Raw genomic sequence first — 24,825 nt, 5'->3', positions numbered from 1 at the left:
GACCTTTGGCATTTCTCTCTACTTCCCCAGTTGTAAAATGGCATAAAAACACTTACTGACCTCACAGGAGACTTGTGAGATTTTATTAGCAAAGATAGGATATTTAGATATATATTTTTATGATTGCACCAGGTGCTGTAAACCAGAAGCTGAGTAATGACTTGGCCAACAATTGCTTTTTCAGCTTTTTTAATGGATTTTTTTTTTCCACTTTATGCAGCGATACTTGAATTTTTAATCAGTTTTCTTTATCTTAATGACCCAGGTGGCCAAGTGAAAGCTGGTCAGGATTGAACAGCACATGTTACCATGATTGGCTAAAGTGCTGAAAAACTGAAGAAAACTCTTGCCTCGCTCCAAAATTTCAAAATATTATTCTTTCTATTTTTGGGGGTGACCTGATAACCAGTCCCCCTTTTAACCAAGCTTCTTAAGAAAAGGGCATTGTTTTGGTTCAGGTAGTGTTGATCATAACATAGAAAAGAACCTTTTAGATAGCCAAAATCGACAGGACAAACAAGCTGCCTGATTGCATTCTGGATCTTGTGATTACATCCATTGAAGTTAATAGTTTCTGCACTGGAAGGCAGGAATTATGTGGCTGTCTGATGTCAGATCTTTGTGCAGCTGAAAGAAATCAAAGGTTTTGCTTTGGGATTAATTCACATTAAAACTGTGCTGTGGCAAATTGTTTCCTTAAAGTTTTTCATTCTGCTGGACTGTTGTTGGTTGCTACAAAGTTAAGCACTGACAGTACGTGCTGCACACAACACAAAAAATCATGCCTACCCTGAAGAACTAGCAGATTAAATTTATGGGCAAAAACAAATGCACTGGAGTCCCAAGGGACTTTTCTTTCAGAGGCAAGCACAAAAGCTGATTCACTGTCCATGAAAAAAAACAAAAACAAAAAAAATCCCCTCCCTCTACCCCCTTCCTCATGTCTCTGCTTATTACAGCTGTTTTGGTGACTAAGCAGAAAACCTCCAAGCCACAGCAGACTTTGAGTATAATTTGAAGAATCTTGGTTTATACAGTATTGGAAATGAGTGTGTGGGTAGGACTTGAAAAATGTACAAGACGCTTGCTTGCCAGAGACCTAACCCTTACTAGTTAGAAACAGAAATAGAATGTATGTGTGGCACCATGCCAATGAGTGCTAGGGCAAAATCCAGACCTCCTCTGCGTCTTCTGGGAGGCCCATCTACATATTGTGAAAACGGGCAGAGGGCAAGGATTTCTGACATGGGCTAGGGACAGAAATTACACGTAAACTGGTATAAGTGATCAAAAACCGGTTCAAATCTGTAACACAACAGAAGTTCAGTACAGTATACATAAACCGCATTTCAAAATGGCCAAAACCAGTTTAAGATAAACTTGGGTGGATGTAGTATCAGACTTAACTGATTTAGGTTAAATTGGTCTGTCCCGGATCCCCTTCAGATTCAAATTAACTCACAGTTCCCCAGCATCCCAGGATGCCTTGCACCTAAACCCCCCTTCACAGGTTGGGCCAGCTAGCCTTGGCCCAAGCTGTTTATTCCAGCTGAGCAGGAAGGTGTGCACTAGTGCCCCCTGCCTTCTGCCCTGGGTCACTGCAGGCATGTGGCTGCATTTCTGGAATCAAGAGCGTGTGTGTGTTCACTTGCTTGTCAGTTCAATCTATGCAGTTTAGACTAACCTGGGAAGATTGAAATGATTCAGCCTTGGGCTTTTTGACTGTCTGTATTCAGCCAGGATGTCCCTCAGCACCTACAGGATATTACTAGGGTCTTAGCATTAGGGCACTGAACCTGAGATTTTGCAGCTTCTGCATGGTGAAAGGGAGATGGAACTCTCTTTTACAGTTTGGTGAGCAATGGATGTTTTTTCAATTCAGTGACTGGGGAAAAAAGTCAAAAAGTGGGGGGAAAAGTGTATTTTGGGGATCAGCCCAAAACATCTTGTACAAGGCAAAATTATTTTTTTTTTGCTTGTTTGTTTTTTTAATGTAAGGTTACTTTTAAATCAAAGTGTCACTTCCAAACAGAGTCAACGTTTCATTTAGAAGATGTCAGAGCGAAAAATATTGTCATTTCCTAAATGAAGCACTTCGTTTTGAAACTGTTATAATGAAATATTTAGACTTTTTTTCAAAATATCTCTTCCTATCATTTGGTAGGAACTGTTTGCCAAATTCATCCTGATTTCACAAATAACATGGGTCTCTCCAGAATCGTATATTCAGAAAAATTACTATTCACTGAACCCCCCCTCCCTTCTCTCTCTCTCTCTCACACACACACACACACACACTCACACTCACACTCACTCTTCCTTTAATACTGCTGTTTTCAGAGGTGGAGGGTAGATCTCTGTTTACATGCAGAAAAATACCCTTAGCAAAGTGACTGTATAAAGTTGGACAAGTAGAAATGTTGTATTGTATTTCAAAGAACTGAATTTGTAATATGAGAATCCTTTTAAATAAACTATGATCCACTGCCTATTGTATAGGTAATTCTTGATAGTTATATAGTGTTTTCCATTTGAAAAGCACTGTACAAATGGTCTCATGATACAGGTAAGTATCATCTCCATTGTACATAAGAGTACACTGAGGCAGAGAGAGCCAAATTTGTAAATATCATTATATATTATTTTTCCCATTATGAGAAGCCATGTACTTTGTTATTTATACCTGTGAATAGTGGATTGCACCCACAAATAAGGTACTTGAACATCTAAGCTGCATAAATTGTCCCGTCTTTAAAAATGGAGGCCCACTTAAGGCTAAATGAAAATCTGGGCACAAAGGTCAAGTGAATGTGTCAAAACCTTATAGTATGGACTAGCAGATGTTTCCAATAGAACAGGGGTTGTTACTCTATGGCCCACATGCTGAATTCAGCCCACAGAGCCATTGGATCTGGCCTTCGGAGTTGGGGGGCTTCAGCAACAGTGACTTTACCTGTACTATAGTCAGGGGGGAGAAGGTGGCAGCAGACAGATCTTAGGGCCAGCTTATCTTGGACCTGAGCTGGGTCATTTTGGCCAGCCACCAAAAAGTGTTGCTGACTGCTGTCCTAGGGCATGCTTTTCTGTTCCATTCAGTAATCCTTTTAGCCATATTGTTTTGTGTCATATTGTTTTTAGCCATATTGTTTCATGATACTTATTTTGAATTATTTTTCAAATATCTTATACGTGAGAAACAACAGCTGTATGTGCTTTTTAATTTTTTGGTTAAACTACAAAAAACTACCTATGAACTCTTATGTGCTGTTTGTATGATAGATTTTGACCTCGTAATTGGGTGGTTCTTCATGTGAAATGACTTTTCTATGTTTAACTGAATGTTCATGTTGACTTTATACAGGATAATCATGGAAATGACATACATTTTGGTATTTTCTTCATGGGAATTTTCATAAGAAATAGAATTGGAAGGCCAATCACATACAGGTAAACACATTTCTGTATTTTAAAATGAATCCCATTTCATATACTTTGGTGTATTTTTCCCCCTCTTACAAAAGTAACTAGTTCTGTGCATAAGGAGTACTCGGTGAATAATAATTTTCAGGATTGGCTCATTGTCCATAAGAGTCAATGTGTTTAAGGATAGCCTGGGTTGTCTGTGAAATTTGATGGACAGAGACAAAGCCATATACTTTTAAGGCTTCAGTGGCTCTCTTTCATTTGCTTTGCAGTAGAAGTTTTCCTAAGTGGTTTTCTTATATCGCAGAGTGTATTTTGGGACTGATGGAGGGCCATTGGATGTTCAGTACAGAGGAAAATTTGATCATTTTACTCGAGTATAATTATATGAGTAAAGGGGGGCTCATTTAAGCTTATAATTTTGAAAATCTTGGCCACTGCCTTTTATTTGTGTGAACTGAACTGTTCATATTTGAAGGTTGTCTAGCAGGAACTAGATTGGAGTGAACTCCTTTTACATTGTCCATTGAACAGGCCTAGATGGTTTAAAAAAAAAAAAAAAGAGGATATCTGAGATCAGAAAATTTCATAGTTAGCTCATTATAGATTGTTTGTAAGCAGTGCTATTGGTTTGTGAGAATTTGCAGAGATCTTATAATGAAACAGATATTTTAAATAAGCCTGACTATAGGTTGCATCTGAAGCCTTCTTTACACCTCAGTGCTTTCTTATTTCTTTCCCCTCCATTTAAGGGCTTATTTTATCTTTTTTTTTTTTTTCCCTAGCACTGTCAAGAATCTGATCCTGGTCCTGTCTGTGGGGTTTTTTGTTTTTTGTTTTTTTTTTTTTTTGGGGGGGGGGGGGGGGGTTGTATTTTTGATTGTGTAGTTACCTGAAAAAATGAAAGTATATTTATTTTAAATGGTACGAGTCTCAAGATCTCTTCAACTTTTCAGTTCCAGAAGTGTAACATTTCATGGGAGGAGGGAGAGGAATGGTGTAGGTGTCCTCTGAGAACTGTAGCGTCCTTGTTTTGTTCTGTTTGCAGCAAGCATTCCAGTGCATGTCATGACAGGATGTATCAAGTGCATTTTTTCAAAAGAGCAAATCGTTTCCATCTCACCAGATTGCATGTTACAGACACAAATGGTGCAATCAGCTAGTTTTTAAAAAGATCAAATTTTTCTTCTTGGGCAGTGTGAATACCTAGAGGGGAAAAGTTAAAATTGGAAAATTAAAAGACAGATGTGAACTTGGTATCTATAGCTTAAAAACACTGCATTAAAAACTGTCAGGTAAGACTCAGCAGAAGACTGGCTATTCTTTCAGTCTAGGGAAATTGCAAACAAGACTTTTGGTAAGGCAGAGAAAGTGAGAGAACTCTGTTTCCTTTCCAGCTAGGTAGTCAAACTATAATTAAATTGTGATCAAATGGAATTCAACTTAGAATTGAGCATTCATATATTTCCAAAAATGTCCTTTACTATAACCCTTCAAATGTCCATTATTTGAGAAGAAATATTGTACCTAAAATCTGGAGTGGCTTTTATACTTTAATCATGGAATCTGATTGCTTGGTTGGGTGTTTTTGGTTTGGTTTGGTTTGGTTTGGATTTTTTTTCCTGACTGCTTCTTCATCAAAGCAGCTTGTGAACTTTCCCAACATAAAATAAGACTGCACATTAACTATGATATTCTTAACCTGTCTGTGAAATGTTTGAATGTATGCATTGGCAAACTCAGCAACATTTTTTCTCTTGCAGGTGGAATGATATTGGGAATATAGCACATAACAAGTCTACAATTGTTCTGGAGTTGATCAACAAAGAAGAAAACGTGCTCTTTCATACAGTAAGAAAAAGACGAAATAGTATCAGTAGGAGAGCTTTTTACCACTGCAGAAAGAATGAACTTGAAATCACATTGTTTGAAGAGGGCTGTCTCCTCACTCACCTGTATTGGGAGAGTAGTGAATGCAAATTCAGCCTCATCTGCTCACCCTCTAACACATTCACTTCACCCATATTCAGAAGGTGACATCAATCAGATTTTACCTTTAGGTCTATCTAATAGCTTCCAGACTGCCTAAACTGTGTTTTGTTGGGAAAGCACAGTTGAACATTGTATTGCCTTGTGAATAAGATGTGTTCCCACACCACACGTCATGCTGGCAGAGCTGCCGCACTCTAAACATCAATAGTCTGCTTGCACACTGTAGAGCTCTGGGAGAGGTGGTGCAATGCTGATCTGCACCTCTCTGAGACCCTGTGTCTCCACATAGCTCCCTCCTCTCCTGCAAACCTCCCCTCTGTCCCCCCTCCTCCCACATTCCTCCAGCACAGGCCAGTATGTAAATTGCTTAACATAGCTCTTATATTGTTGCTTTTTCACTCTGACTTAGTAATGAAGTAGCAGCATGTTGACATCATTCACTCAAATCACTCACTCCACTTTATACACTGCTCTATGCTATCCTTTCACAGTATCTAATGAAGTGAACTTGAGTTCACAAAAGCATGTGCTCTCTATATATCTTATTTAGTTAGTCTATAAGGTACATATCCACCCTGCCTTCAGCATGTAGGCATGCCTGGGTAACTCCAGTGGCTCACTCTGGAAGGCAATACATGTGTTCTTGACAGCTGACTTTGTGTGCAACATACCTCATCAGACATTCTTGCTATTGCATTTTTAAAGCATTTTCTTTATTGCTGAAACCATTTTGTTGTAATAGTAGCAAACTGAATAATTAGGTGGCTTCTCCAATTTTTCTTGTGTTTCAAAGGATGACATTGAAAATGCCAAATATATTTCACGGCTGTTTGCTGCAAGACATAAGTTTTACAAACAGAATAAAATCTGCACAGAGTGAGTACTCATGCTAAACAATTTTCTGTTTTGATACACTGCATTAAAAGTGCTCTGATTTTTGGCTTGTCTGTCTTTTAAGTTTTTCCAGTTTATACCTTCCTCTTTCTTTTTTTAAATCAAATATATGAAAAAAAATCACTCCTGTGTAGTCTGAAGCCTGTGCATCACTAAGTCTAACTTGAGTCCTATTTTGTGTACTTACTGATGTAAAGGTCTTGAGTTAGCCCTCACTCCTAAGGGTGAATTTCATCCTAAATGAGAGGAATGCATGAAGTATTAGTTGAGACATAGGGATAAAGACCAGTTTATAAGCTGCAAATATTGCTTTGCTACAGTGGAGAGCTGTGCATTTAGGCTGCTTACAGATGTGAAAAAAAACCAAGCAAACCAGCACTTTAAGATCGATGCACCCCTGCACCAAGCACAGCGCCTGTCCAGAAGAGGCATTGCATTAGTTTAGTTTGGCCCAGTTCACCCAACGTCTGTACAGATCACACACTTCAGCAGGGATTTTTGGTACTTTTATCTAATAGCTGACTGAATTAGCTTCAGACAAAAGCACCAAAAAGCCCCATTGAAGCGCATGATCTGTACAGACACTGGGGAGCTGTGTCCAACTAACACGCTTCCTTTTCTGGTAAAGTGCTGTTTTGCTTCTTTTTTTTTCCTACGTCTGTCAGCCGCCTTAGCATTTCGGCCATTTTCAGAATAGGCAGGGCTGTGTAGCAGAGACGGGGAGAGAGAATTCCTGTAAAACATCCAACACATTGATTAGTTAACTGTAAATCTGTGAAGCAGCCCCCATCCTATCACCGCTCCACTTCCAGTTGGACATCCCATCTGTTCTAGTGGGCATTGCCATCTGTTGGAAAACGAGGCCAAAATAATTGAAGGCAGGATTGAAGTGTATATGGCTGATGTAAAATATTATACACTTACTTTACTGAGCTGCAAGAGGGGTGGTAGAGGAGAGCTCTATATGTTAACGGTGTCTCTTTCCCCTTCTTCTCTTTCCCCCGCACCACGAAGAAAATCATGCAGCTGATCAGATTGCATATATTGAATCTGGGGGAGAGATGAATGTCCAAAAGATACATTTCTCAGCAGGATGCATGTTGCCCTATCACAGCCTAGTACTGTGGATTTATTTTTGTCACGAAGAGCAAGAGCAAGTTCAAAGGGAATCTTCTGGTTTTCTCCCCTGGAAAAACATGCTGTGATGGCTAAAAGGTCAAAAAACTACTGGCCTAGAGCAGACCCTGAGGAGGAGAACATTTCTGCTTTGAAACTGTATACCAGGGTCACCAAAAGGGATGCTCCTGTTACAGTAAAGGCTGTTTAATTTCAGACCACATAAGCAATGTCTTTTGATCATTTGATCTTGTTTGTATTTTTATTTTTGATCTCTCAGTGTTGAGCCTTAGGTACTCAAATGCCGTGAGTCTGGTATTGACAGAGACATTGCATGCAGCGCTCTAAAAATATTTGTATTGTTCTGCCCTCAGGGGAAATGGAGCCTCTGAGGGAAATAAACAGAGTCAAAATCTATTTACCAAGTAAATGGGTCTTGTCCATGTAGGAGTCTCCTCTGTTACCAGCATCTGCACTGGGGTTAGCAGCCTATTCCTGCATGTGTTTTCTGACTGAATAATTTTCCCAACCTTTGTGTGAAAAGGACTCTGTTGTTGTTTGTATCTCCTCTGTGTGCATTTCCTCTAATTGCACATAACATCATTCACCAGATCAGAAACTGTAAGAGGAGCAATTCCACCTTTCCTCTCTAAACGTAAGCACAACTATTTCTGCTTCTTCTGTGTTTTCTTTTTCCCTCTCTTTTCTTTATTCCCACTGCATCTGCCTATTCCTGACATTGTATCTGGCTCTGCTAGCAGTATCCAGTTAGCTGCTCCTTTCCTTCCTGATCTGTGTGCATTGCCTTTTAGTGATTGTTTTTCTGTTCACCAGTCATCTTGAGATTGTGCCGGTGTGATATGTTCCGTTTTTATCCCTCAAGACACTTGATGTTTTTCACATTTGATTTTTATTCTTAAGCCAGAGTTTATTTTCTTTCCGTTGTTTCCAAGTTGACCGAATAGGATTATAGACAGCATGTGTATTTTTACTTCTAGAAGGATCTGAATGATCTCAGTCTATTTCAGTTTTTTTTACATCAGTAATGAATGATATTTTACCACATCTTAGTCTCTTGTTTTCCCTACCCAGTCTTGAATCAGAATGTAAACTTTGTGCTAAGCTCAGTTCCTGGAACGTCTCTCTCCACTTCTCCCCACAGACAATCAAGTTCTCCTCCTCCCATCAGACGGCGGCCCACCTGGAGTAGGTCATCCTTGGTATGTACTGTGGTGGGATATTAAATAAATATGCTCATATCACTGCTACCGGGATGGGGCGTTTTCTAAACATCAATTAAAAACATCAGCTGACTAAGCAACTGCATACTTGCAATTTGTTCCTAGCATATCTGTCTCTGTGTTTCAGCAGAATCTGTACTACTTATTCTGTTCCTTCAAAAAGGCATTTCTAGATCTTTGTATTTCCATGATAGTAAAAGTTGTATCCTCTATTATTCTTTCCAAATTCTTCCTATAGCTACTATGTTCTGACAAGTAACTGTTATAAGCTATAGACCAGCCCCGTTACCTCTCTGGAGGGGTTGAATATTCTTGTCAGCAGCGTTTCTCTCTGAAGTAACTTGCCCTCCAGAATATTTCTGCATGCCTTTTACAACAGTTGTGTCTCATACCAAACGACTATTTTGTCTCATACTGTAGCGTAGTAATAAATCAATAGATGTCCACTGGAAATGAAGCAGCACCTGGCATGTGGGTGGCTGTAGTGTATTTCCATCGTGTTTCAGCAGAATTGTCAGTGACACTCACTTAGATGGACCCAGATCTTTGAGAGAGAGAGAGAGAGAGAGAAATATCCAAGAGGCCAGGACTTGCCTCATTCCTACTGAGGGGTTTATTGCTCTGCCTAACATCTCAAAAAAGCACGACTTTCAAATAACAGAAGTCTTTACCTGCTTGCAGACGAATTCCATAATAACGTGTGCATTACAGTTTATTCCTGGTATCTCCTGATAATACAATACATTCCTTACAGAAGGTGCCTCCTTTTTGGTAGAAATTTTAAATTTCTCTGATTCCAATCGCTTAGGTTCCTTCAGTTTTTGTCAATCTAAGCCCTGCTATTCAGGCTGCTAGTAGAAGCAGCCACAGAAGAGCAATGCTATTCTGAGAGAACGCTCTTCTCTTTTTTTTTTCTTTTTTTTTTTTTTTAAATATCTTCAACTGTAATTGAGTCTGGCCTCTTTGCCTCGGTTCTTGCTTTACCTTTTCCTTTCCTTTCTGCATTCAAGGAAGTATATGTAACCAATCACAGTCCCTTTTACTTCTATTCCATTTCACCCATTTCCATAGAAAATGGAGATGTAAGCCTCCTCCTTCCTTCTCCTGTAATAAACTGACATTGTGATACTTTCTGTGTGTACAGAGGTAAACTCTGTCCCTTTCTCCCTAGAAGCCATAGTCTTAGTGTTTCACTTTCCTTGACCCAGACCATGTAAGAGATGCATCATGTGGTTGCGTGTGCCTACTTGCAAAGCAAGGGCACCTTTCCTCTCTTAACATGTGCCCACATGCTTTCAAAACTTTTCAACCCAGTCACACAAGAAAAGAAAAAATAGTGGGTGTGATTACAGTGCCATCTTTTGTGTAAAGTGCCAGAATACAACAAACCTGTGGTAATCACAATCACTGCCAATGATTCCTACCATATCACAGATGGTCACTGCAATATTTATCATTGATGGGTTGACTGCAGAAATTCTTCATTCCGGACGTGTTCACTTGTCTCCTAAACCATAGCATGGCCTTCTTACCTTTACCTTCGTTCTTTGCCTACTTTTTGTGGTTTTGTGCCTTTACCTGCTTTTGTCACGGTTTAGGTTCTAAACTAAACTCTTTGAAGGTGAAGAGTCTGAATAAAATATTGCAAAAGAAGGTTTGCAACATACCATTTTCAAAAGAGGCTTGAGCATTATTGAACCTGTGTTCCACTGACTTTAAATAAGAGCAAGGTTCCTCGGTGGCTACTTCACTTTTGGGCTCCAGAATCACTTGGGTACTTTTGAAAATGTCATTTTTTCTCTGTCTAACATAGATCAAAGCACCATTTTGTGGAAGAACGTAGAAAAATTCTTTTTGCGTTTCATCTGCAAAAACTGTGGCAAAGCTCCATTTTGCTGAGGTTATTCATGCTTCTCTTTCTTTTTTTTTTTTAAATCTTTTTATTCCAGCCAAGACAGCACCCATTTATACTGCCTCCTATGCATGTCCAATGTGGAGAACACTACACTGAAACACACAATTCACAAGGTATCTAGAGCTTATGTGTTTCCTTCTAAGAATCTATAGCTGAGTGTGCAAGCTCATCAGATCTTGATTTCTAATCAAGAAATTTGATCCCTATCAAATGATAGTTAGTCTTGAGAAAAAAAAATGCAGCTTCATAGTTAAGATTGCAGAGGCTTAAAAGAGGAACTTTCAAATGTCTCCAAATTCTTGGATGGGTTTTTGAGATAAGGTGAATGTTGTCAAGTTTGCCAAGGAATTGCTAGTGTCATTAGTCAACAGCAATTCATAATTCATATGTTAGCATTAGTTATTTGAACTAATGCATGACTCATGCCTCAGCCATTGGCGCCTGAATTTAACATTTCAATCTTGTTAATACTTTTATGTCCAGATACAAAATAAATAAGAAGGAAGTGAGCTATGAGGAATGTAGCATGTGTATGCTCTGATTCCCTGAGCTATGATATAGAATATGGTACCACAGTCAAGGACCAAAAAGGTTGGAGATGTTTGTGTCTGTGCACTGCACCTAAGAAATGTTATCCAAGGAAATTCTACAGTTGAAGCCTAAGGCTTAGAAAATTAGGGAAGGGCAAGAGATGGAGGTAACTTCTCAGAAAATATCATGTGCCCTTGAAGAAAATGTACTGATTGGGTCATTATGATTGATCATCATGTTCAAGTCGCATCTTCCACTAACATGCTTCTGCTAACATATGCCTCCATTGTTGTTATTGACTAGTGCCTCGAGCTGGAGCTTTAGAAGAGGCAAATGTTATTTCCACACTCTCCCTTCCACACTCCCACTCTGCCAGAAAAGTTGACTGAAAGGTTTTATCAGGTCACTTTGACTAGAGCTGGGGATAGAGCCCAGATCTGTAATAAGATTAACTCAGAACTCATTTTTTAACCACACGAACTTTAAAATGAATTTGCCCAACTATGTTTATCTGCATACCATGAGAGAGACAAATGAAGTGCTCTAGTCTGCCTTAATCGTCAGTAGTAAATACATGATGAAATTTCAGTGTTCTGACTGTCAAGAACTACTTTTTAAAGATGGAGATGGCTAAGTTTAGGAAAGAAATTATATTACACATTACACACTTTACTTTATATTACACACTTTACAACGATAGCAGAGGGCTGGAGTCAGTGCCCCAAGAAGTAATTTCCATTCCCAGTGTCCTATGAGGCAGAGGCTGTAGAAAAAAGTTAACTGAGATTTTAAAGAATGGGGTCCTGTCCTGATTTTAATCACAGACTACTTGTGTGATGTTGAATAAGTCATCTTAAAACAGATTTTTAGAAAAGACCATTTTTCTGAGTTCTGTGGACATTTTGGAAGGAGGATTGGCTTGTCTCAACTGTAACTCAAGACCTGACTCTTATTCCTGCCTCTGTTATAAACTCTTTGTCAGACCTAGGCTTAATCTTTCCATTTCTCCAGCTCAAAGTTCCAATTTCTAGGCTATTTTGACTTCCCAGGGGCATCACTGGCCCAGTGTGACTTGCTTAAAATCCCAGAGGCAATGCAACTACTTTTGATGTTGAGTAACATGCTGTCACCCCACAGGAACCTCACCGTCACCACCTGCCTGAGTAGAAAAGGACAGTGACTTGCCATGAGACAAAAGGGAATATATGGAACAAGGGTGGCCAACTTGAGGCATATACACCCCAAATGGCATGGGAAGCCTCGGCGTGTGGCCTGCAGGAGCTTGGGGAGGGGACAGGCAGCATAGTGGCAGATAGGGCAGGGAGCAGAAAGCAGAGCAGCAAATTGGACAGGGCAGGGGACTGGAGAGGCACTTGGTGAAGGTGTGGGACTAATTTGTGGCACGCCTGCCAAAAAGGTTGGCCCCCACTGACTTAGAAAGACTGTTGGCCTGAGGATTACTGCTGTATCTCTAGAGAGCAAATGTAAGTTCTGCTGAACTGCAGCATGAGTGGGTGGTGTAGGAAGTGTCCTACAACCTTGTCCTCTACTTCTAGAACTCCACTCAAAACTTAGGTGTAATTTGGATCCAGGAGTAGGTTCAGCATTTTATAGAAATGGGGCTCAATATCATCATTCCCCAAATTCTGGGAGAATTTGGATCTGTAGAATTTTTTTGGTCCTATTTTTGTGACTTGGGGACTAAGACCAAATGTTCTTTGCAGCTGTAAACAAAACCTCCTCTTAATCTTTGGGTCAGATTGTACCGGTTCTGGCAGTTTAATATTGGAAAGATTTTGAGGATCATGGCATTGACTGTGTCCTTGTTTATTAAATTGTCCTTGCCTCTTTCTCCTCTGCACACAGACAGCATTTTCCATGGGAATGAAGAAACATTCTACTGTAGATCTCAGACCAGCTTGGATAGGTGTCCAATGGACTTCAGCTACTTAAATGGTAATGGGCCCAATGGCAGTGTATGCAGTGCCCACAGCATGAACTCCCTCAACCATTCACAGAACTTTGTTCAGGCTTCCCCAGTGTCCTCCAATCTCAGCATCCCAGGAAGTGACATCATGAGACCAGACTATATTCCCAGTCACAGACATAGTGCAATCATAGTGCCTTCCTACAGGCCAACTCCAGACTATGAAACGGTCATGAGGCAGATGAAGAGAGGGGTTATTCACATGGACAGCCAAAGTCAATCTCTGAGGAACCTCAATATTGGAAACACTCATGCTTACAACCAATCAGAAGACCTGGTGTACAGTCAACCTGAGATTCGGGAAAGACATCCCTATACAGTTACTTATGGACCCCAGGCTGGCTATAACAAACCTGTTGCCCCCTCTGACCAAATGAACCCTAACACTGTGCAGAATAAGACAGCAGCCAGTGCCATATCCCATACAGTTAGCACGCCAGAGTTGGCAAACATGCAGCTGCAGAGCAATCAGAGTTATAGCACTGCTCATATGTTAAAAAACCATCTGTACAGGCCTCCACCTCCATATCCACGTCCACGTCCTGCCACTAGCACACCTGACCTAGCAAGCCACCGCCACAAGTACGTCAGTGGCAGTAGCCCTGATTTGGTTACTCGGAAGGTCCAGCTTTCCGTGAAGACATTCCAAGAGGATAGTTTGCCAGTTGTTCATCAGTCTCTCCAGGAGGTCAGTGAGCCCCTCATGGCAGTCAAACATCCTGCAGCTGTCAACAAGCGCCATAGTTTGGAGGTCATCAGCAATATGGTGCGTGGAATAGAAGCCATGGCATTAAAGACTTTGAATGCCCCTCTACCACGTAGAAACACCTTGCGAGAGCAGGTGCAGCCAGAAGAGTCAGTGCAGATGGGACACGAGGTTCAGCAGCTCCCTCACTACCATCATAAAAAAACCTTCTCAGATGCCACAATGCTGATACACAGTAGTGAAAGTGAAGAGGAAGAAGAAGCGGCAGAATCTGTCTCTCAGATAGCAGCACTCCATGAACAGTTGCAAGCTGCCTTGGCTAGAATACCAAATAAACCTCCTCCAGAGTATCCTGGGCCAAGGAAAAGCATTAGCAATGGAGCCCTTAGACCAGACCAAGTAAATATTTCTGCAGCAGTAGCCAGGGCAAGGGCTATGAGACCAGGACCTTCTAAAGCCATTAGTGTATCTCGGACTGATCAAATGACAATAAATGGGTCTCCCCTGGGACCCTCTATCTCAGAACCCGACCTCACAAGTGTAAAGGAAAGGGTCAAGAAAGAACCAGTGAAGGAAAGACCTGTGTCTGAAATGTTTTCTATTGAGGACAGCATTATAGAAAGAGAGATGATGATGAGGGTAAGTACCTTCCTCTAATGCAGAGGCTTTGAACTAAATAATGGATTATTTTCCCTACCAAATTAGATAACAGAAGCCTGTCAGACCTACAGACAACAAGGAATGTAAAGCAGATTCATGCAGACAAAAAAGTTGATGGTAATTGGATGTACTTAAAATTAAGAATAACTAACTTTAAAATGAAGCCTTGTTTGTACAGTCATTCAGCAGTTTTTGACATTTTGAAGAATAGTGAACATGAACTTATTTAAATGATGCAGGTGGGGAATTCTGATTCAGTAGCCTTTTTACACCAACTTTGGGATATAAAGTCAAGTGTATGTGATATGTAGTATAATGGAGAGTCTAACTCACAATGGTTAGACTTAACCGTTAATGTCTTAACGTTACTTTTTTCTACAGAATTGTGGCATGAACCTAGTCTACAACTGTACTTAACATGGCTGTGTAAATTTATGGCGACTAAATGTGGGTCATTGTAAAACTTGAATAGCTGATTTTCTAAATTAGGAACTTGATGCTAAAGGAGCAGCTGTACTAAGTTGAAGGGGTAGAAATGCTATGTTTTTTTTACACGTACGATATAGGTCTTGGAATCCTTAAACTCACATTTTTCTAAAACAACAGAGAGTACGTGCCTGCCTTCTGCCGCACACCACAGAAGTTTTCAGATAAATGTGACATCAAACAAGTCAGCGAATGAATTATGGCACATACCTGGCACACCTAGTGTTTAAAGAGATTAAGCTGATATCAGTGCAGTGCTACACCTTGACTGGCTGTGACACATTATTTTCTTTCAACAGCTTAATTTAAGCACCCTGCATTACAGAGATGAGATGCATTTTTGCAGAGATTATATATTGAGGGTATTTCTTCTGCTCGTGTTAGAAATACATGTCTACTAATCTTTAATTTACTAAACAGACAAATAAAATGTCTGTTCTCTGAACCTAAATAATCAGCAGGGAAGGTTTGAAAATATAAAGAGATTTAGGTTCCAATGCTGCAGTGGCTTACATATGTGCTTAACTTTACAAACCGTGAATAGTCCTACTCAAGTCAAGGAAAGTTATTTGTGTATGTAATTCTTTTTTCAGGATCAGAGCCTTAGAACAGATGACACTGAATCTCGTTTTATTGATGAAATGAGCAAGTGGTCCAGGGGATGTATAGACAGTTTTGACTAACTAATTTCTCACTAAGCCTAATATCAGCAAAACGAATGAGAAATTACTGAAGATCTATGTTTAGAATAAAATGCTGCTCTGTCTTCAAGGGTATTTTCAAACTTGTTTGGAAAGTTGCTATTTTGTTGCTGATGATTTTTGCATTTGAAGTTTTGGTAGCAAAAACAAAAGTATCTGTTCATCAACAGGTATAGGCCCTCTCTGATTCCTGCATTTGTATTAGCAGAACTCAAAGGAAACTCTCTTGTGTATTGAAAACCACCTCACTCTGAATCATGTTGTTATTATTTTCCATCATAATCTTGCCATTGCCCCAAAACTCTATCTTGGAGGTTGCAATAACCCTGATCTAAGCCTTCGTGATAAGAAAGATGCTCCTGGTTGCAAAATATAATGTCTCACACACACACACACGCGCGCGCACACACACACGCGCGCGCGCGCACACACTGTAGCGATAAGGCCTGTTCAGTGTAGAGTGTCCCAGAATACGTTGAGGAGATTGTAGGACAGGAGCTTAAATGGTTCAGAAGTGTTTGTCAAGGCAGAGAACTGCTGGGCTACTAGGTTTGTAAGTAGAAATGTAGTTTGAAAACCTCAGTTCTGAATAATTGTTCAGCATTAGATAAACTTTGTTCTCCCTCTAAATGTATTATCTCCTGATACATTTTGGGGAGGAGAGAAGAAAGGAGGGGGATATTCTTTACCTAAGCTAAAATTATGTTCAGAATGGTTTTTAGCTTAAATCAGGAGTTGCGTAACATTTGAACCTCTTTCACTACAGATCTCAAAATTGTGCTAGCTAAAAATGAGCGAGTTTTCCATGCCTGAGGCCATAAGCGCAAGGTGGACTATTTTAATTTTGTGATATTGCATTTTGTTTCAGATATCAAATTTCTATGCAGCATTTGCCATAATACCAAAACAAAGAAACTGGGCAAAAATATGAGATCTTTAGCTTTCTATAAATGTAGTAAAATCCTGGCTTGCTGCTTTTCCAATTTCACCAGCAACATGATTTTCTTGTAATGCAGTCCTATTGTAGAACTCAATGGCAATGGAAAAGTTTACAACCTGATGCTTGCCAGAAACAAGCCATTCACTGTATCTCTGAAGGGAGTGGAGAGCCTAAACCAAATGCAGCTGTTAACTGGACTTGATTTGTGCATGGTTTTCCCCTGAAATAAGGTAGAAAGATTGAACAGAGGGAATGGAGCGAAATATTTCCCCCCTTTTCGCCCTTCTGAGGTAGTACAGTCTACCTCCTTGATGTCTCCACTCCCACTGACGTGAGGTTGCTGCTGAATGAAATTAGAGGTTTACCTCATTTGCCAAGCTTCATTGTAATGTTCAACATGAAAATGAAATAAAGCAAAATCTGTACCTGTATGACATTACTTTTCTTTTTGGAAGCCTTGCATGTTAGTGTCAAATGTAGACATTAAACACTGGACAGTCATCACCCACAGTAGTTAAACTCTCAGTGTATCCCCTTCAAAGTATTCAGCAGACACCATAGCAAAGACTAATACTGCAGAGAAGCAAGCAGCCAGTATTTTTCAAGATGTCCGCTGCAGGAGTTTGAAGTTAATATCCTTTCTTTTAAAACCAGCTCCAGCATTTTCCAGGTATGTTGGCTAAGTTTTGGCATCACAATATGTGGTGGCCTGCCATGAGCTTCACGTTAACAGAGAGATGCCTGAGATTTTTTTTGCAAGTCCTTTGATGGCAAGTAAACTATATTATACTTTTAGATTTTCTTTGACATGAATTAAAATTCTACACTCATGTAGGAGCAGGCCCTTGAGGAATAATAGGAAGAATAGAAGTTGTATTTAAATTGACTATGCTAATGGTGATCATCTGCATTCCTTGGCCAGAGAGTTGCAGATTTTGAAGATTAAAAAAACCCAAAAACATTCCAGCATTTTACTGGCATTATAAATAATCACAGAGAGATGAAAACATGTCTTTTCTTGCCAAAAGAATCTAGAGAAGCAGAAGATGGCAGGCCTGGAGGCCCAGAAGAGGCCCCTGTTGTTGGCAGCGCTGAATGGACTCTCAGTTGCTAGAGTTCCAGTGCCTGAGGATAGCCAGGATGAAGTAGCCAAGGTGCCAATGGACGAGAGGGTAAGATCGAGTTTTGTGAAATATTGTTCGTTCCTTTTGTTTCCAGTGGTACGCATTTCTGAATTTGGATTTAAAACTTGAATCTATTACTCATAGATCGACACATGTTAAAACATTTTGTGGAGGAGCCATTCATTGTCTTTGAGTGGACAGGACAAACACTAAGGTGTTTGATCACTGGTGGATCAAAAAGTTCTGAATGCTCTGAACAGTCGTGCGAGAGGCAAGGATTTTTTAGGGTGGTATCTTTTATTGGACCAGCTATGTAGTTGGGATAGAGTTAGACAAGCTTCGAATGCAAGATGTTCTTACATAGTTGGTCCAAAAAAAGGATACCACCCTAAACAATCCTTGCCTTGCATAAGTTTTGGACCCTTACAACTACAACATCACTCTTACACTACCTAAACACCCATGGTACTGGAAGTTGGGAGTACTCGGCACCTTACACAATCAAGCCTTAAAATTAATATTCTGCCCATCTTTTTCGCCAGGGATCTTTCCACATCAGTCACTGTTAGTTGTAAGAAAAAGTCCAGAATTGATGCATGAATTTGGATGGTCCTTAATCACTGCTCAAGAGTCAAAGAACTCTTTCTCTTAGTTCTCTGTGTAGGTGTATGCGGATATATGCATGTTTCCTCAGGTTTTTTTAAAAGAGCTGCTGCTACTGACATATATTCCTGTTTTGTACATTGAACTTTATACCCAATGTCAGGTGTGTATGCAAACGAGAAAGCTTGTACCTTATTTGTATGTATATGAGGCTTTGCATGTGGACAGAAGTTGTATGTGTACAAATTTAAGCCGTATCTTGAAATGTAGGCCAAGCTGTATTATAATAGGGTAGGGGTGCTCAACATCTGGCCTGTGGACCAAATCTGGGCCATGGTGGCATGTCATCCAATCCATGTGGCGCCCACAGGTCCAGAAATTTAGCAGTAAGGGAGTGATGGCAACGCTCCCCTGCTGCCAAAGTTCCTGACCTGTAGAGAGCCCTGGGCCCTGCCCTGCATGCCAGACAAATCACCTGATCCCAGCACTCGGAGCCAGGCAGACGTGGTGCTGGGCCTCAGGGCCCAGTTCCACCACACAGGAACAATGCCAGGCACCAGGCCTGATTCCAGTGCAGGGGGCCAGGAGTGCTTGGCACTGAGCCCCCAGGGCCCAATCCTGGTACATGGACACAGGAAAGGCTGGTGCAAGGCCTCAAGGCCCAATCCCAGTGCACGGGAACAAGTTAGGGCAATGCTGGGCCCCAAGGGCTCAATCTTTGTGCGTGGGGCCAGGAGGGGCAGCGCTGGGCTCCAGGTTCTGATGCCAGTACACTGGGCTTGATCCAGCTAGCTTTATCTTGCAGCAAAATCGATAGAAAAGTTAAAAAAAAAGATTAAAATTAAGTTTAAAAAAATGTGCTGGAAACAAAATTCTTGGCTGGTTACCTCAATTGAATTAAATGAAGTTGTATATCCTCTAGCGGCATAACATTGTATACTAAACCATATGATTTGAGCTACAATAGAGCATTTTAGATTCTTTACATTTCAGCAGGTTCGTCTACACAAGATGTTTACTGCGAAGCTGACTAGCTCCACGGTAATCCAGTAATCTATGTGTGCGCCCTTACTAGGGCACAGGAAACTAATCAACTCCGCAGCAGGGTAGTACTTCTAAATACCTGGGATAGAGTTAGATAAACTCCTGCTGCAGGGTTTTTTCGTGCGCAGCAGTGCATGTGTAGATGCTGAACCAGCTGGTTGGGCACAAAGGTGTTTCAGTGTGGAAGCTGCGTGCCAGCCAGCCCTGTGCTAAAGCACCCTCGTGTCCCAGCCAGCCCCTCCGCAGAACATTAGGCCCAGTCAGAGCAGCCCCAGGCTGGCAGGCTGAACTCCAGGGCCCCTCACCAGCTGGCTCAGTGTGTTGCAGTGCAGTCATATGTGTAAACAGCATGCCTGGGAGCTTCCCAGGAGCAATAAACTCTGGCGCAGTAAGCTCTGGAGTTTATTGCTGCACATTAATGGCATATGTGGATGTGCCCACCGTGTAGAGAATCAGCAGTACAAATGTTCTGTCAAAAAGTTTGTTGAATTTGGTTCCTTTTGTGCTGTTACATCACAGTGCAAAATCTTGAAAAGGAAGTTGGAAGAAGGAATGGTATTCACAGAATATGAACAAATTCCAAAGAAAAAGGCAGATGGGATCTTCACCACCGCAGCCTTGCCTGAAAATGCTGAGCGAAACCGAATCAGGGAGGTTGTTCCTTATGAGGAGAACCGAGTGGAACTGGTACCAACCAAAGAAAATAATACAGGTTACATCAATGCTTCACACACAAAGGTAAAAGCTTATCCAGCATTGTATGGAATAGAGGATACCATAAGGAAATGTGTGTGGTTATTGTGTGCACAGCCAATGTTTTCTGACATTCTAGGACTTAAAAAAATGATTTGCTTACCTTTCCTTAGGTGTCTTAATAAAAATAGGCATGCTACTTTACCTTTGACATGATATCACTATATTGCATCTTTACTTTCCAGACTGAGGTCACACTGATGAGCTCATTTACTTCTTACCTTTGTTACATTTTGGTGAATCTAGAAATAATTTTGCAGAAATACCACCTTCTGTGCAATGCTGTGTGAGCTTGCTCCTGATGGCTTTTGTTAATTAAGTTGAGGAGGGTACTCAACTTGTTTTTAAATGCAACTAACATGTAGGGGCAAGCACAGTTCAGTTTCTACCACTCTGAACTTGCAAGAGCAACTGAATCAAAGGAAATGTTTATCTTAGGAGAAAAGTGTAGACCTGGCTTCCCTTTAGAGACTCTGTTAGAGATGGGAGACAGACTTGCACAGTGCACCCTCTGGTTTATGTGGTCCTATGCCCAGCCACGCCATTTTGGCACTACGTGGCCCAGTTCTGCATCCCCAGGTAGAATGGCCATCTGTTGTTGCTAAGCTTTGTGCTGTCTCATGTAACCTGGACTGTGGTTTTGCTGGCACACACCCACTGGTAGCATGTAAACAATATAGCCCCAAATGCCTTTATCCAACTTTTATTCTTTTACTGCAAACTTTTATAAGACTCGGTGTTTAATAATTAGGGTTACAGTTCTACTGATTAAAAATGTGTGCAAAATTGCATTCACTTTGTGCACACACAGATATTTCAGGTCTACAGGTGGATCTGCAGATATTGCTTGTGCAGTCATATGCACTCCTTTTTTTCTGCATGCGCAGCTGCAGGCAACAAGTGTTGTAAATCAGGTCCCTAAAATTCGAAAGGTCCATGTGTCACTCAGCCTGCGCTGTTACAAACAGAAGTGTTTTGCAAAAAGCTTTGCTTTGCTCTACTTACTCTAGAGTGGGGGCAGGCAATTCTTTTGGGCAGAGGGCCACTTACTGCGTTTTGGCAAGCCATCGAGGGCCACATGAAAGGCAGCCAGGGGCAGATAAATATTAATTTTCTAAATTTTTTAGGGGTCCCGCAGGCCGGATAGAATGGCCTGGTGGGCCGCATCCAGCCCACAGGCCACATTTTGCCCACCCCTGCTCTAGAGCCATCCACACGAAGAGTCACTGAAGGTACAGTACATACATTCTCACTCTGCGTGCCCCTTGGTAGCATGCTGTCTGCTCAGCATTAGCAGAGAGCTGTCTTGCATCACTCATTTTTATCTTCTCAACTTCCAATAAACAATTTTTCAAATCCCTTTGTCCTAAGAGAAGTACTGGTACTCTGTTTGTGCCAGAGGCTCATGCGGTAAGAAAGGGCTCCCTGCTTTTCCCATTCTAAAAACAAAATGAACGTGAATTAATTTAAATTATAATAACAAGATATTCTGTTCATTTACACTTTCCAGGAACAAAAGCCTTTACGTTCAAAGAGAATAGCTGGCCTTTTTAGTCATGATTTACGATATTAAGCTCTGTTGATTCAAAAACACCTTTCTAAACTAGGATCCTGGCAGGTTATCACTTTTCAACCAGAGTCCTGGTGGGTAGCAGATACTGTTTTTTGGCATCGTATGCCATTGCTAGAATGATGGATTACTGAATCCAATTTTTTTCATCTACTTTATGGGAGGGAAAAAAAAATACCAACAGCATAAATTGTGCCCGTAAGGTGGTATCAGCCAGAAAAGAATTTTCCCCAGCCAGTTTTAAGAGTCCACATTTCATCTTATGTGTCAGCATTGGACACGCTCTCATTGGAGATCTATAGAGCATGCAGAAATATGCACTAATGTTTTGGTATATCGCCGTGGCTCCTGCCAGAGTTTTTTGTTTCTTGCACTCCAAGTGGCAGTTCCAGAAGCCAAGCAGATGTTCTTTTGCTTAGAAGGTGAAATCACATCTGTGAGATTTACCTCAGCAGCACAGTGTGTGTTTGCAGCCCAATACTCCATTTCTGAGATCCTGCTGTCGAGGCATCAGAATGCAGCAAGCATTCCAGGCATGGCTCTCCCTCCACACTATTTATGGTTCTTTCATATCATGTGCCAGGAGTCTTGATAGCTGGACCAGAAGTCAGCAGACAGAAAACTCCTATATCTTCCTGATAAGATCCATGCCCAGAGGATCCTGACTCCTACCACCAAGTCTGCAATCCCTGTGGGGTTGTCAGCACTTTTCTGCTTGCTTACAATTGCTCCTCTGCTATCAGGTTGTTAAGCTTGTAATCTGAACACAGAGACAAAGCTATCATTAAATTTGATTTTTTTTTTTTAAAGAGAAATGCATGTTGTTGCTGTGCCATAGGGCCCTAATCCAAAGATCACTCTGGATGCACAACGTCCTGGAGTTATCTGACCTCCACAGTCTTTCCTGCCCAGAGCAGGGGGGCTGGACCCAGTGATCTCACAAGCTCCCTTCCAGCCTTAAGCTTCTGTGAATAGGAAAAGAAAAGATTCCCACTGTCTTCGGCAGGCTTTGGATCAGTCCCATATTATGTTCAGATTTAATCGAATAATAAAACCATATATGTATATAGATATGCATATATGTAGAACCAGATCAAGGGAGATGTTGAGCATCTGAAATGCCAGTTGATTTCAAGGACTGTTCGGCAGTTACCTGGATTTGGCGCACAGATTTTACCTGTTGTGCTCAAACAAAAGTGTTGGATATTACTGAATAGGAAACAGACCAAGAACTAGATTTGAAAAGGAAGAAAAGACCCTTTGAGTGCAGCAGAAATCTAATTATACAACTATGCCGTGAATGTGTAGTATTTAGCTGTAAAAGGCAAACATTCCAAATTAAGTGCTGTTTGAGTAGTAAAAGCTAAACTGCCTGACTTCTCTAAAATTTATATGAAGCCCTGTACTTCAGACATGGTACCTACTTATTCTTGTCAGAATTATTGATTGCTGCTTATAGCATTGTCCGCCAGCCCCTTGATATTTATGACTATGTCAGCATTTCTATTATAAATCTTTTTCTCTGGGATTTATATCTTTGTCATAAAAAGTTGCTCCAAGCTAAAGCTTGGAATTAGAAGGTTCCAGTCCTGGGCGCGTGCATGAGTGTGTGTTTATGCGTGCACATCTTGATCTGGTTCTGCATTTGTATGCTTTTATATATAGTTGTTAAAACTTGCTGTAATTGGTTCATCTGATTCTTGTTTTTATCTGCTAAAATGTTGTTTAAAATGTGTTTTAGCAAGTATTACTAATAATGCCTTTTTTATTTTTCCAATTTTTAAAGTGATTTTTAAATGATCTGAATATGAAGATTTTTTTCGAGTTCTTTTATAAGATGTCTTGTTCTTAATAAAATATTTAAAATATACAGGTTACCTAAAATGTTGTGAATTATGTATAAAATAAAAGATTTTTAATGCTTCAAGATAACTTACCAGTACATTGGTATTATTACACAATGTACGGTATGTAAGTCTTTTTTCAGGACTTTGAATTTAGATTGCCTACTCCGTTACAGGGCAATACACTAAGAATCTTTTTACAAGATCTGTTTTGTCAATTGTGTGTTGAATAAAGGTCTGAGTATGGATTTACATAATTTACACTAGAAAAAAACATTCATTGTGTCACATATACTGAGTAGCAAACTGCAACCACCATCCTGAAAACACATATTGATAAAAGAAGAGTAAACTAACAAAACAAAGCTTGCTATGCTGTCTCTGTCTTTCATAGCTGGCCAACAAAAGGTATTTCAGACTGGTGTATGATGAGTATAACTGCAACTTTAAAGGAGATCCACATGAAAGTAGGACATTTTAGAAATAATTGTTCTCCATTATAAATTAAGACAGGATCAAAACTGTTAGACTCCTAGGGCAGTTCAGACTAAGACTTGTTAGAGTCGTCCTTCTGGTGCTTTCAGTGGACTTGGAATCAGATCTTTAAAAATACATTTTCCTTTCTTGGCTACACGTTACTTTATATTGATTTTCCTGCGGTAACAGGAAATGACATTGTGGTTTCTCTGAAATTGCTGGTCTTTGTTCCCTGCTGCATCTGTGGATAACTGCTTAACACGTAATTTGGGAGAATCTTGGGGAAGTCCTTTGTTTAATGCCCAAGCCCTTTAACTCATGGCAGAAGAGGAGCACTTGGAAGCCTGGAAGGGTTAATATCTTACACTGATTTACAACAGTCATAATAATTTTATCCTAAATTGTGGAGTACAGTGAAAGCTTAGGAATAAAGGGTTTTATTAATGTCTTTTACATTAAAAAAAGAGTACTAACAGCTGCCATAGAAAAGTTTGGCCTTATCCATGTTTTTTCTGATTCCCAGGTTACTGTTGGTGGAGAGGAATGGCACTACATAGCCACACAAGGACCTTTGCCACACACATGCCATGACTTCTGGCAGATGGTATGGGAACAGGGGGTGAATGTTATAGCCATGGTCACAGCTGAAGAGGTATGTACAATTGCTGAGAGCATTTATTTCTGAATGTGAAACTCTACCATAATCACTCTTTCTCATTCCAATAATCAGTGTTGTTGGGATCCCCCTGGCAGACCTTTTATTGTCTCATTTTATTCCCTCTGAACACTTGTCTGCACATAATGTACTGCTGCAAAAA

The 24,825-nt window shown here is 40.5% G+C and overlaps 1 protein-coding gene across 3 annotated transcripts in view; it reads left to right on the top strand.

The window, feature by feature from the left end:
- The window catches only part of PTPN14 (protein tyrosine phosphatase, non-receptor type 14), a 92,783-nt gene that overhangs the window by 54,796 nt on the left and 13,162 nt on the right, over nucleotides 1-24,825 (top strand). For all 3 annotated transcript variants that reach the window (XM_006036221.3, XM_025192474.1, XM_025192473.1), the window contains exons 7-15: nucleotides 3,362-3,447; nucleotides 5,187-5,274; nucleotides 6,209-6,291; nucleotides 8,588-8,645; nucleotides 10,616-10,694; nucleotides 12,979-14,444; nucleotides 17,621-17,764; nucleotides 19,883-20,101; nucleotides 24,531-24,659. In XM_006036221.3, the coding sequence (XP_006036283.1) occupies nucleotides 3,362-3,447; nucleotides 5,187-5,274; nucleotides 6,209-6,291; nucleotides 8,588-8,645; nucleotides 10,616-10,694; nucleotides 12,979-14,444; nucleotides 17,621-17,764; nucleotides 19,883-20,101; nucleotides 24,531-24,659 (2,352 nt within the window). The remainder of the gene's footprint in view (nucleotides 1-3,361; nucleotides 3,448-5,186; nucleotides 5,275-6,208; nucleotides 6,292-8,587; nucleotides 8,646-10,615; nucleotides 10,695-12,978; nucleotides 14,445-17,620; nucleotides 17,765-19,882; nucleotides 20,102-24,530; nucleotides 24,660-24,825) is intronic.

The sequence above is a fragment of the Alligator sinensis genome, unplaced genomic scaffold (assembly GCF_000455745.1).
Source record: "Alligator sinensis unplaced genomic scaffold, ASM45574v1 scaffold503_1, whole genome shotgun sequence".
NCBI lineage: Eukaryota > Metazoa > Chordata > Crocodylia > Alligatoridae > Alligator > Alligator sinensis.
This window is presented reverse-complemented; position numbering and strand designations above follow the sequence as displayed.